Source organism: Dermacentor silvarum, chromosome 10 (assembly GCF_013339745.2).
Source record: "Dermacentor silvarum isolate Dsil-2018 chromosome 10, BIME_Dsil_1.4, whole genome shotgun sequence".
Taxonomy (NCBI): Eukaryota; Metazoa; Arthropoda; class Arachnida; order Ixodida; family Ixodidae; genus Dermacentor; species Dermacentor silvarum.
In genome coordinates this window covers 125,507,858-125,521,417 of record NC_051163.1, presented here as the reverse complement: position 1 = coordinate 125,521,417, position 13,560 = coordinate 125,507,858, and the positions used below count along the sequence as shown (strand labels likewise).

General features: G+C 48.9%; 1 protein-coding gene across 1 annotated transcript in view; it reads right to left on the bottom strand.

Annotated features, from left to right (window-relative positions):
* The window catches only part of LOC119466601 (dermonecrotic toxin SPH), a 75,367-nt gene that overhangs the window by 50,098 nt on the left and 11,709 nt on the right, over positions 1–13,560 (bottom strand). Inside the window, exon 3 of the mRNA XM_037727120.2 lies at positions 8,341–8,599. Coding sequence (XP_037583048.1) covers positions 8,341–8,599 — 259 coding nt within the window. The remainder of the gene's footprint in view (positions 1–8,340; positions 8,600–13,560) is intronic.

Here is a 13,560-nt window from a genome sequence, read left to right as displayed (position 1 = left end):
GCCTAAGTGCCACCGAGACGCGGTGTTAAAAACGGCACATGACGGTATAATGGCCGGCCACTTGGGCACCCAGAAGACGAAGGATCGGATTGCGGAGGAATTCTATTGGCCGGGCATTACGGCCGATGTGAAAAGGTTTGTCGCTTCTTGCGATATTTGCCAGCGCACGGTTCCTAAGGGCAAAGTGCCACGCGTGCCACTTGGAAGGACACCCGTAATTGAAACCCCGTTCAAGCGGGTGGCTATCGACATAGTGGGTCCTATACAACCACCCTCAAAACACGGGAACAGGTACATTCTAACCCTGATGGATTATGCAACCCGCTATCCGGACGCCGTGGCGCTACCCAGCATCGAGACAGAACGAGTGGCCGAGGCCTTGGTCGAGATGTTCTCCCGATTTGGCGTCCCCAACGAAGTGCTGAGTGATCGAGGCACGAATTTCACGTCAGACCTAATGAAGGAAGTAGCTCGGCTTCTTTCCGTGCGCCAGCTCCACACCACCCCGTACCATCCCATGGCCAATGGCATGGTGGAAAAGTTCAACGGAACTTTGAAGTTGATGTTGAAGCGCATGTGCGCAGAAAAGCCGAGAGATTGGGACCGCTACCTGGCGCCTCTCCTTTTCGCCTACAGGGAAGTCCCCCAGGCCAGTATGGGCTTTTCGCCTTTTGAATTATTATACGGCCGACATGTGAGAGGCCCCTTGGCGATCTTGAAGGAACTGTGGACGAATACCGAACTCAGCGATGAAGCAAAGATGACCTATCAGCATGTCTTCGACCTTCGGAACCGACTGGAGGAAACTTGCCGGATGGCACACAAGGAGTTGGAGAAGGCAGGGGCACGATACGCGAAACTTTACAACCGCAAGGCAAAGGAACGACAGTTTCACCCTGGAGACAGGGTATTGATCTTGCTCCCTACCGACAACAACAAGCTGCTCCTGCAGTGGAAGGGTCCTTTTGAGGTCAGGGAGAAGAGAGGAGAGGCCGACTATATCATCGATACGGCCGTCGGGAGGAAAATATTCCACGCCAACTTGCTAAAAAAAGTACGAGAAGAGAGACTGCCGTCCAGCCAACGTGTGCAATGCGACATTCGGTGTTCTGGAGTCGGGCGACGATGGGAGTATTCCTACCCCCGAACTACGGAAATCAGAAAGGGAGAAGAACGTCAAACTCTCAGACAAACTAAATGCTGAACAGACCAGACAGGTCCAAAGTGTTGTTAGAAAACACGCACCTATCTTTTCTGACGTCCCCGGTAAAACCGACTGGGTTTAATGCAATCTGCAACTAACCACAAACAACCCCGTCCACGTGAAGCAGTACCCCCTCCCCTTAGCGACGCGCGAAAGCGTAGAAAGGGGGGTGCGAGAAATGGAGAGGCTCGGAATTGTCGAGAGATCGGAGTCCCCCTACAATTCGCCGGTAATTTTGGTGAAGAAGCTAGATGGTACGAACCGGCTGTGCATTGATTTTCGGCGCCTGAACAATGTTCTGGTGGCCGACGCCGAACCCATGACTCGGGCCGACGCGGTCTTCGCGACAGTCGGAGAGAAGAGGTATTTCTCCAAACTAGACTTTGTGAAGGGCTACTGGCAAATCCCATTATCGGCAGAATCCGGGGCAAAGACGGCCTTCTCGACGACGTCTGGACTGTATCAATTCCGCTTTATGCCCTTCGGAATAAAGACAGCCCCTGCTGTGTTTGCGAAATTGATGCGCAAAGTTGCGAACGGTGTACCGGGTGTGGAACACCACTATGACGATGTCCTGGTGGCCACCGAAACATGGGAAGAACATCTGAACTCCCTGGAGCTGCTTTTTCAGCGCATCGAGGCGGCTTGGTTAACAGTACGCCCCAGTAAGTGCGAGTTTGGCATGGAGGAGATAGACTTCCTGGGTCATCGAGTTGGACGAGGCATATTGCAACCATTGGGGAAGACGCTGGACAAGATCGAAGCTGCGCCACGCCCGTCAACGAAGCGGCAGGTCCGCTCCTTCCTTGGTTTGACCGGATACTACCGGGAATTTATCCCGAGCTACGCCAAAATCAGCGCTCCCCTCACGGAATTAACCCGGAAGGGAAAAAGCAACTCGGTCAAGTGGACACCAGCATGCGAAGAAGCATTTCAGGAACTGAAACGCCAAGTCTCCAAGGACCCAAAATTGCGACTTCCGGATTTACAGCGGCCCTTCGTGCTCCGACAGACGCATCGGACACGAGCCTGGGAGCGGTGCTCATGCAAACCTATGAGGGCAAGCTCCACCCCGTAGCTTATGCCAGCCAAAAGCTACTGCCTCGGGAGGCCGCCTACAGCACAGTGGAACGCGAGTGTCTGGGGTTGGTCTGGGGGGTCCAGAAATTCTCCATGTTCCTGTATGGTGTTCACTTTTTCGTCCAAACCGACCACCAACCGCTCAGCTACATCAGGCAGGCGAAACAACTGAACGGCCGGGTACTACGACGGAGCTTACTGCTTCAGGAATATCAGTTCACGGTCACCCACATTAAAGAAAGCGAGAACGTGGGGGCCGATTATTTGAGCAGAATATAGGGTCATTCGGCAGTGAAGTTGAAGAATTTTTGTGTTGTGTGCCTGGACGTGTAGTGCTCTGTTCATTTGTTTTTTCGTATAGTACACGATGTTATTTGATGCATAATGTTATGTATACATGGAACGGCCTTCTTTTTCTTGTTTTAGAAAATGCCACTCGTTTAAGTGAATATTATGTGATAATATTCTGAAAGTGGGGGGCTGTGTCACGGAGCGGCATATTTTCGAATGGTTTGGACGCTGATTAACCACACGCCGAATTACGAGCGTCAAAAACGTGGGCTCCTGACTGTGCAGCGTATAATTTACTCGTCATCGACACGCCGAATTACGGGCGTCAAAAGCGTCGTGGCCGCTCGGGGTGCCATCTCGATTCCAGACGCGACACGCCGATTACGGACCCAGAAGTGTGCGTGTACGTCTGCGTGGTATGCCGAGTTCCACCTTGGCCCTTGACATTGGGAGAGAGGAGAATCTGCGGTTCTTCGTGCATGGTGAAAGGGTCGCGGCCAAGATTGTTGGGAGCAAAGAGCCGTGAATTCGGAGAACTCTACATAGCGGCAGTTTCCCTACATAGGGAACTAGGGAAAGGAGAGGCTATTTAAGCGCAGGTTTTGGGTCCTGCTGATGAGTCTAGAAGCTCATCCTGTAATCTGCGGAGAAGTAGTCAAGGAGCTAGCGCCGTCCAGTATCGCCTGGGCCGCCTAGCCACGTCGGAACTCCAAGTAACTAGTTGACGTACGAGACGTCAAACCAGCGTCTGCAACGAAGTCCTCGGTAGTCCGCCTCGAGTTAGCTCAACCTGCTTGAGGGAAGTCGTCGAATCTAGACTCCCGGGAACCCCAGCCCAGCAATTCGCATCAACCTCGACTAGATCGGACCGCCAGCCTTCTTCGGGAAAGCTCTGTGCACCGACTTCACGGTCTATGGACTTGCTGCTGCTGCCCGGCCAAGCGTATGACCTCGTTTGTTTTCTTTTGAACTTTGACTTCTATTGAACTTTGCTTTAGTGTTTAGTGTATTCTTGTGTATTTGATCCTCGCATTGTTTCATTTCTATATCTACTGTTAATTGCTCGTATTTATTTGTCTTCATTATTGTGTTATATTAAGTTCACTTGTGTTAGTTTGTCTAGTGTATTTTATTTTATTAATTTGTGTATATTTATCAGCCGATAAATATCTTGTTTTTTTTTGTTTACTCCCGACTCTGACTCTTTTCTCTGTAGCTCGCTTGCGTACGGAACGACCAACCAGCTTGTCTACCCCGTCGATCGACTTCGCGCCGACGACGAATCGGGGACAGCTGTGACAGCGTTCTTGACAAGAAAGCAGCAAGCGCACAATTATCGAGAAAGGAAACGAAAGCAAAACAGACGACGATTATTGTTTAGTGAAAAAAAAATAATACCTACATTAGGGCTCATATGACAAACGAAGAGTAAACGGAAGAAAGTAAAACTTTTTACTACGTCTAACATTGTAGTACAGTAACGAAAAATTGGAGGTCGCTTAAGCTTCGCCTTTAAGAGCGGAACGTGATAGCGTCGTCGGGCCCCGTTCGCATCGCATTTTTCTTTCAGTGGGCTTCACTGCTACACCGAACGTGTTAAAGCCAGCTTACAAAGACCAAGCTTACCAGTGTTGCCAGGTCCGACGAGGCGGCGTAGCCAAAAGCTAGAGAAGTTGTAGCCCAAATGTAGCCAAACACGAAAAAAGTGCAAAATAGTTCGTAGCCAAATATAGCCATTTTTATTTGCAGTTTTATTTGCGCGTACACCTTCAAATTCGACTACGGCAATCCTTTTTTTGCACAATCCGTCGTAACAAAACGTCCGTGCCGCCGTGACGGTCGGCCCTTGACATCAACAACAGCGACACCGTGCTTGCACAGAACACTTTTTGGTTGACCCCGGAAGGTCCTAAGTTCCAGTGAATCGCTGCAGAGGGCGAAATCAGTGCTTTTATTTTATGACAGATAGTACTAAGTTATTATTTTTAGTTATTTACAGTAATATTATCTACGAACTCTGCTTTTTAGCTGTCGTGAATGCAAAATAATGTTTAGCATCATCGAACTCTCACGTTATATCTGCCTACGGCGTAGAAGTTCAGCTGTCCAGCGATCTGCGACTTGCTCACGGCTTCTTTTTTTTGTGAGCTAAAACAAGTCTTTCGTGCTGTGATAGCTCGTGTTATTTGTCTCATCGTCCTGTCTTGTTTTCTTTTTTTTTCAATTAGCTTGGCCCGAATTAGTTGGTACATGCTCTATATACCGTCCATTTACATCAACCTGGCCGCTATCTTATGTCTCTAGCACGGCGAGAACATGCGTTAAAATAAAGTGTCAGACAACAGATGCAACACGCTGTCTGAATCGGTGTAAGCGGAGCTTTAAAAGATTACTGCGCAAACGGCACACCACTGCAGTGTAAGAAGCGCGCAGTCGTTTTCGGCAACGAGCATGTTCCGAACATAACTCGCTCGAAATGGTAAAAGCCGCGACGGCGCACAAAGAGCAAAGGTAAACAACACATTGACAACAGTGGTTATGCTGTAAAAGCCGGTTACTGTCAAAAAGCAAACCATGTTGAGGCGAATAAAGTTTTAGAATAGGGGCCCCCAAAGTTAGGGGCCCCAAAGAGCTTTGCGGGTGTTAGCGTTGGGGCATAAAAATATTAAAACAAAATATACCATTTTATGATAAGAAGAGTAATTTAGATTTTCGCGTTTAATTACAATTTAGAACTTATTCTATTAGCAGCAAGCAACTTGTTGCGCTTAGTTTTAAGTAAGCAACTTTACGTACCTTCACCCAGCCAAATGAATCCGTGTTAGGCATACGAGCCATGAAATCGACAATTGAATTCGGAATCAGCGGCTTCTAATGAATCAATCTTCATTACACATGTTAGTTGAGGGAAATCGATAACCGCCAAACACTTTTCTAGCTTACGAACTTCACGCGTTACCACGAATCGAACCCAGTGGGGTGCTATAGGTTAGAGCCGTCGCTTCGAAGGGCGCCGCCATGTTTGTTGACGAGAGCTTTTGGGGCAGCTTTTGGGGCTCCTGCTAAATCGATAAAATAGCGTGCCCGACGAAAAACCGAAACACAGTTTGCGTCCTGCGCATGCGCAGTGGCTTCTACGCTATTTCTTTGGAGCCCCAAAACGTTTGAGGCCCCTATTCTAACGCTCTAATAATTGCTGGGATTTTACGTGCCAAAATCACTATATGATTAGGAGGCATGACGCAGGATTAACGTTGGCCGCCTCGGGTTCTTTAACGTGCACCTAAATCTAAGTACACGGGTGTTCGTGCATTTCACCTTGATCGAAATGCGGCCGCCATGGCCGGGAATCAAACCCGCGTCCTCGCGCGACACCTCACAAGCTAAGCTAACATGGCGGGTGAAGTTCATGTAACGTGGTGCACTGATGTCATCGTGGCAAACATGTTCGATAATAGCAGAATGAGTATCTTTATCCGTGGCATTACGGGCAAACCATGCATCTAGAAGTAAAAGCACCAGAACCCACATTTGGCTAGGGGTCTTGCTTCCATTCTTTTTTATACGTTCTCGCATACTTGGCCCACTTCTTCATGTTTGGATTCTCCTCTCGGAGGAGGATCCGATCTTACGTCCAACCTATCGAAATGAATCTCGAATGTAAGCACGGACAAAAAATCATCTAGCAGGAGAAGGAAAATGGCACTGAAGCTTCGCGAGATACGGGGAGTTGGTCGAAAGTTGTGCCCGGCGCGATACTTCACCCAAATTGAGACATAGACATGAACACACTGGGGCGTGTCATCCACTCGTGCTTCCCTTCTTTCATGTCGGCGCCACGATCGCCCGACGCCCCGACCCTATGTTACTGCTCTCCGTTCCTGAGCATAGCCATGTTAGCACAGTGTACTGTGAAAAACCCACTACTCCCAGGTTCATCCCGATGCCCTGCGATAGGGTGCATAATGGTCAAGCGGGGTGTAAGTTTATGTACATCAAGGATCAAAGCCACCGGCTCATACAATGGCGCAGAGAGGGATGGGAAGGGGAGGGGGGTCATTTCGCACACGCACAGCCACACGGCCGGCTCAGCCAGCTAAAACATAGCCTTCGAGATTTGCTTTTACCCGATCAGAGCCACCTCTGGAGCGTCGATTAGGGCGCCACTTATAGCCCAAACAAAGCCAAGTCGCAGATTTTCAGTAGCCCAAATATAGCCACATAGCCAACACGTCCTAAGTCGACGCCAAACATTTTTTCCTGTAGCCCAATTTGGCTATATATAGCCAAAACTGGCAACACTGAAGCTTACACCGATCCCCTTAAAGTCGGCTACACTTTTAAACAGAAATGCATCGCTGGGAAGTCGTTTTTCCAGCGGCAATATAAGTCGTCTTATATTAAAATGTGAAGGCCCTAGAACCTTTTCTTATTATTTTATTAACTGTTTGCTATTTCCCCGACGCGCACGCGTGTCCAAAACGAATTAGGCAGGCGAAGTCCCAATTTGACCTGCCGAGGATGCGAGCGCCATCTGGATAGCATTTTCGCAAGCAAACTACCCAAGCACGCTGGTGTTGGTATAGTGGAAATGCTGGAAAATGGGTTTGTGTTTGAGTTTCCTCGTAACAGAATTATGTTTTCTCCTACATTCAAAAACAATCCGACGCCACCGTGTCTGTAAGTTGTGGTTAAGTTGTACTTTACCATTTTTTCTGACGCATTTCACTGCAAGAAATTCCATTTTGGTTCACCAAAACCTTGCACCACGTGGAGGGCCTGCGCGGTCGAGGTGGTTCGGGATGATTTTCTCCTTCGCTAACACCTTGCGCCACGCGGAGGGGCCTGCGCGGTCTGGGTGGTTGGGGATGATTTTCTTCGCCACGCACACCGACATCCACGCCGACGCCGGATTTTCTGCGACACGGGGCCCTAAACGCTATCGCGTTAATAGAATGACAGCTCAAGCTTGTTTATTCAATAGAAAACGAAAGAAACGAATTGGCTCACGCGAGGCATCGTAAAATGTTTCGCTGCATGAAATCAGTTCGATCATCGATGACAGTCGAAATTTTATTAACGTATATTCTTGTTATTTGCGTCAAAATGCAACCCTGACTTATACGGCTGAATTTTACGTCAACGTATGCCAAAGGCACAATAGTTGAGAATTTATTCGTCGGAAGTTTCATGTGTTAGATGGGTATCAATTGTATCTCTATCGGCTCCAGTGCGCCTGCAGTGCTAGCATTCTGCTGTGTGCCACAGAGGATGACTTAAAATGTTCTTCCAAGTACAGTGGCTGACACAGGCTTACTTACCGCTCGAACACAGAAAGGTTAGGTTGCTGCAGGCTTACAGTAAATGAAGCTGTTGAATTGAAGCGACGCTGCAGAATCTTCATTTTTAACGTCTTGCAGCGTCATAAGACGAGGGATGAGAAAAGTCATGGGTGCTTAACTTTCAGCTGCGCTCTCCTTTGAGTAAGCCTTATTCAAGCCCTTTCAAGTGCTCCCGCCACTTGAAAAATTGCTCCAGAAACATGGGGTTATGTTCGCGATGTATTTACCTCACTAGAAGGCTCTTGGACTTTTCAATCAACACATCCTCGTGCCCACAACCACGCTTGTAAATCTTTTTTTACTGGCGAACCCAGTTGCAAACGAAACGATAGGGTGACCCGCACAGCGCAAGCTATATATAGACATGCTTCTCTTAATTACCGAATTCTCTGTGGAAACAGTGGTAATGCATAATGCCCTCACCTGCGCTCACTGTGTCCTTGAGATAGGTGAGGTAGACGCCGACGTCGGTCTCCTGCTCGCAGTCACGGCCGTAATCGCAGCCAGGACCGTGGTAAAACTTTGTCACCGTCCCATTAGGCGCAAACGTGACGTCGGCCTCGATGGCATTGACGCCCTGCTCCATGAAATCGTCCAACTCGCGCAGGCTGTTCGCCATATGTCCGAACACGTAGACGGGCCGACGGTGGTCGCTTGTCGCAGACGTCGGTATGGGCTCGAGCTGGAGAAGTAAGCGTCATTTTAGAGATTCAACTATGCGAATTGTCAAACATAATATGATTCGGGCAGTGTCGTGTTTGATGCTTGCCCTTGACCTTTAAGTTGCGCCACGGTAGGTTAGTGGATACATGGCGTTGCGTTGCTGAGCCCGAGGACACGGATTCAATCACGGCTGCGGATTGGAGCCGCATTTCGATTGAAGTGAAATAAAGCATCTCGCGTGCTTATATGTAAGTGCTTGTTAGGAAGTCTCGGTGGTCAAAATTAATCCGGAGTCCTCCACTAAGGTGCACTTCACATTCAGATCTTAGTTTTGGCACGCGTTTTGACAAAACCCCAGGGGCCGATTTCGCTAAGGTTCTAGATTCTAAGTGCTCTTTACTATTGGCCGGCAGCCTTCACTAATAATGTGTCCACCATCAGGATTGAGTGAACTTTTCTTTTACGAACAATTACAGCCGAAGAAAGTTTTGTGAACATGGCCCAATTTTTTTTCTAGTCCACCTATAAGAAGTGCGCGTTTACTAGGTTTCTTGGTAAGCTTTAGCGAGGCCGAATGTTTGAAGGAAATTCTCTATCTTTTTGTAACTCACAAAATTAGGTAGACTATTTTGATTCTTCACTTCAAAACGTATTTTTCTTTTTTTTTCAGAAGCCTCCAAAGTTTATTCGAATTAGGTAACTGTAGATGCATCACCTGCCGAGGCGGACATCACTTGGAAGAAAAACCAAACCAATTTATAAAAAATATTACCATGATAAGCTTTCGAATTACATAATTTGTCGCACAATATTATATTAAAAATTCGAAGAGAACCGTAATAAGAACCTAGTTCCATTCTTATTGGCTTCAAAATGGATATTAAGAAATAATTAAGTGGGGCAAAATTATCTCTTAGGAGCCCCTCATTACGCACCCGGAACCACGAAGCATGGCTTGACGTAGTGGAGTGGCGTAAAATGAAGTTTGCCGTACGTTAGAATAAAGAGGGGTGAAAATGCCTATGCGACTATGCATTGAATCGACAGTTGCGCACAATGACAATCAGAATAACACTGTTTGAAGAGGAAAACATGCCGGCAGCTTCATTTTGCGACACACTCTTATGTCACACCGGGATTGGACAGAAGGCCGCCTTCGCGGTGCCGAATGCGTACTGAGATAATTTTAACGAATAATATGACGCTAGATATTTCGGTCTACATTGCCATCTGGAAATGTACAAAAGCGGACCGACAGTTTTATATTATTTCCAAGAACCTTTCAACATAAACATGTTCTGTAAGAAGTTTAAAAATATTGTTACGGGGAAAAGAAGTAAGAAATATATTGTAACGATGGGGTGTGTTTATTTAACAGATGAATTGATGAAAAGGGGCCGCGCCGACACCGAGCCGCTACCAAGACAAGTGAACTTCGATCTCCTCTTCTTCCGTCCTTTCCGTAGCTTTAGCGTAACACTCCTCCCTTCTCAGACGAAGCCCGCTGGGCGAGTAAGTGTCACGTCCAGTCGGAGTCACGTGGATGACAGCGTTTCAGGCGAGCGACGTGAACAAGCTGCGTCTTCTTAGACCGGTAGCCATTGGACACGAGACGAGCAATCGAGTAGGTTACATCACTTAGGCGATCGGTGATGACGAGAGGCCCGGTGTAACGGGCCAGAAACTTCTGGCACAGGCCGCGCTTGCGAAGTGGTGTCCAAAGCCATACAATGTCCCCTTTGTCGTATGACACATTCTTACGTTGTGAATCGTAGTGGGTCTTGGAGTGGTCTTGGGACGCCAACGTACGCAGCTGAGCTATGCGGCGTGCTTCCTCAGCGCGGCAGAGAGTCTGGGCAATATAAGAGTCCGTATGAGGAGTAAAAGGTAGAATGGTGTCAAGGAAGCTGCGGGGTGATCGAACATAAAGAAGATAGAAAGGGCTGTAGCCTGTAGTTTCATGCTTTGCGGTGTTGTAGGCGTATGTCATAAAAGGCAAGATGTCATCCCAATTTTTGTGCCTGGAATCCACGTACATCGAAAGCATGTTAGTCAAAGTTCTGTTAGTGCGCTCGACGAGACCATTTGTCTGTGGGTGATACGGGGTCGCGTGGCGAAACTGGCAAGCACAGAGACGCAACAGCTCTTCGATTACGTCGGCCACCAACTGCCGACCGCGATCGCGCACAATAACACGAGGTGGTCCATGACGGAGTATAACAGAGGACAGGAGGAAGCTCGAAACATCAAGAGCCGTGGCCGTTGGCATCGCTGCGGTTTCAGCATAACGCGTCAGATGGTCGACGCAGACTATAATCCAACGGTTGTCGTTTGTTGAGCGCGGGAATGGGCCGAGAAGATCCACTCCAACCATTTCGAAAGGAGATGATGGTGGCGCTACAGGGTGAAGGAGTCCGACCGGAGCAGCATTAGGGCGCTTGAATTGCTGGCACTTGTTACAACTGGCCACATACTTTTCTATATCTCGTCGCATTCTGGTCCAGTAGAATCGGCCCTGAATGCGGTGGCATGTTCTGGTGAAACCCAGGTGCCCTGCGGTAGAGTCGTCGTGCATAGCACGGAGCACGTGGGTTCTCAATTTTTTAGGGACCACTAAGAGGAGGCGGGCATCATCAGCCGCATAATTCTTCTTGTAGAGCAGGCCATCTTGGATGACAAAGTCATTGTGACCTGTTGGCTGAGCAACTGAGGCGAAGAGGGCATCCAGGCTGCGGTCGTTCCGCTGCTCTTGCCGGAAGGTGGCCAGGTCGGGGAAAAGAATGTCGTCGATGGCGGCCAGAAACTCATCGAAATTGTCGGCGTCACATTCACTTGTTTGCAGAGGGAGCCTCTAAAGACAATCGGCGTCCGCATGATGTGGCCACTCTTATAACGGACTGCAAAGTCAAATTCCTGTAAACGTGGCGCCCATCGAGCAAGGCGGCCAGACGGGTCGCGGAGACCAACTAACCAACATAGTGAATGGTGGTCAGTAACCATCGTGAAGCGGCGCCCGTAGAGATATGGCCGGAACTTCTGGACTGCAAAGACGACGGCGAGACACTCTTGCTCAGTGACGGTGTAATTTTGTTCGGCCTTGCTCAACGAACGGCTGGCGTATGCAATGGCATGCTCGGCGTCACCAAAGCACTGCACGAGGATGGCGCCGAGGCCGATTCCACTCGCGTCGGTGTGCAATTCTGTTGTGGCAGAGGGGTCAAAATGACGAAGTATGGGTCCGGAAGAGAGCAGGAACTTCAGTTGACGAAACGACGAATCGCAATCTGCTGTCCAGATGAAAGGGTGATCCTTGCGCAGCAATGAAGTCAGGGGGTAGGCAGTATCGGCAAAGTTGGGCACAAAACGTCGAAAGTACGAGCAAAGACCCAAGAAGCTCTTCAGTTCACGCGGTGACTGCGGTTGTTTAAAGCCGCTAACTGCAGCGACCTTCTGTGGGTCTGGTCGCACCCCGTGCTTGTCCACTAGATGTCCAAGTACAACGCCTCTCGTTGGCCAAAATGACATTTCTTTGAATTGAGTGTAAGTGCAGCTTGTTCAAGGCACGTCAAAACAATGTCCAGTCGATCGTTGTGCTCTGCAAAAGTGCGGCCAAAAATGACGACGTCATCAAGGTAACACAAACAAATCTCCCATTTCAGGCCGCGCAGTACCGTGTCCATAAATCTTTCAAATGTTGCAGGTGCGTTGCACAAACCAAACGGCATAACGTTGAATTCAAACAAGCTGTCTAGGGTCACAAAAGCGGTTTTATCTTTATCAGCTGAATGCATGGGTATCTGCCAGTAGCCTGATCGGAGGTCCACAGATGAAAAGTAGGACGCGGAATGAAGGCAATCGACAACGTCATCGATGCGGGGAAGCGGATACACATCCTTTTTCGTCACAGAATTGAGACGCCGGTAGTCGACACAAAACCTCCAGGACCCATCTTTCTTTTTCACGAGGATGACCGGCGCAGCCCATGGGCTAGAGGATTCTTGGATGATGCCCTTGGCTAGCATGTCGTCGACCTGTTCAGCGGTGATCTTGCGCTCTGACGCGGACACGCGGTAAGGCTTCTGCCTTATGGGATGCGCGGAACCCGTGTCGATCCAGTGGCGAGCCCGCTTAGCTGGAACGCGTACTTTGCTAGCGTTCTGCTCGAAATCAAATAATGACGCATGCTTGCTAAGGACGCTGACCAGGGCTTGACGCTTCTCTGAAGGCAGTGACTTGTTAATCATTTTTAGAAAAGGTAACGAGTCCTCACGGACAACGGCGCCAGCCCCGGGCTCTCGGGATTCGTGTGACGTGTCATCAGTTAAAGCGCCTATGTGGAGGCTGGTATCCACTTCAAAAGAGGCAAGTCGCATACCCTTGGGTAGAACAACTGACTGGGAGGCTAAATTTGACACCCACAATGTAGTTGTTCCGCAGGCCACAGAGAGGACGCATCGAGGCACGAGCACACTTTTCTTCACAACCATCGAAGGCACAGGCTCAACAATTCATCAAATGTATCGGCGTCGACACCGCAAGCAGCAACTCGAACTCTGGATAAGGAACGTGCCGGTAAGGCAGCATCTTCAATGACTGCGAGAGTGCATGAACAGGGAGCAGGTTGGTCGGCAAGAGGAGAGAGGAAAAGCTCGCCAGTACCGCAGTCAACAGTGGCACCGCACTGTTGTAGGAAATCGAGGCCAAGAATTACGTTGTGAGTGGATTGAGCAAGAACTGCAAATTCGGCTTGATACACGTTATCAGAGAAATAAACGTTCGCGGTGCACACTCCAATAGGTCGGAGCAACTCTCCACTCACAGCACGAAATGCGTTAGCGTTATCCCAGAGAAACATCACTTTACGGCCTAGTTGGGTTTTAAATTAAATTATGGGGTTTTACGTGCCAAAACCAGTTCTGATTATGAGGCACGCCGTAGTGGGGGGGACCTCCGGAAATTTGGACCACCTGGGGTTCTTTA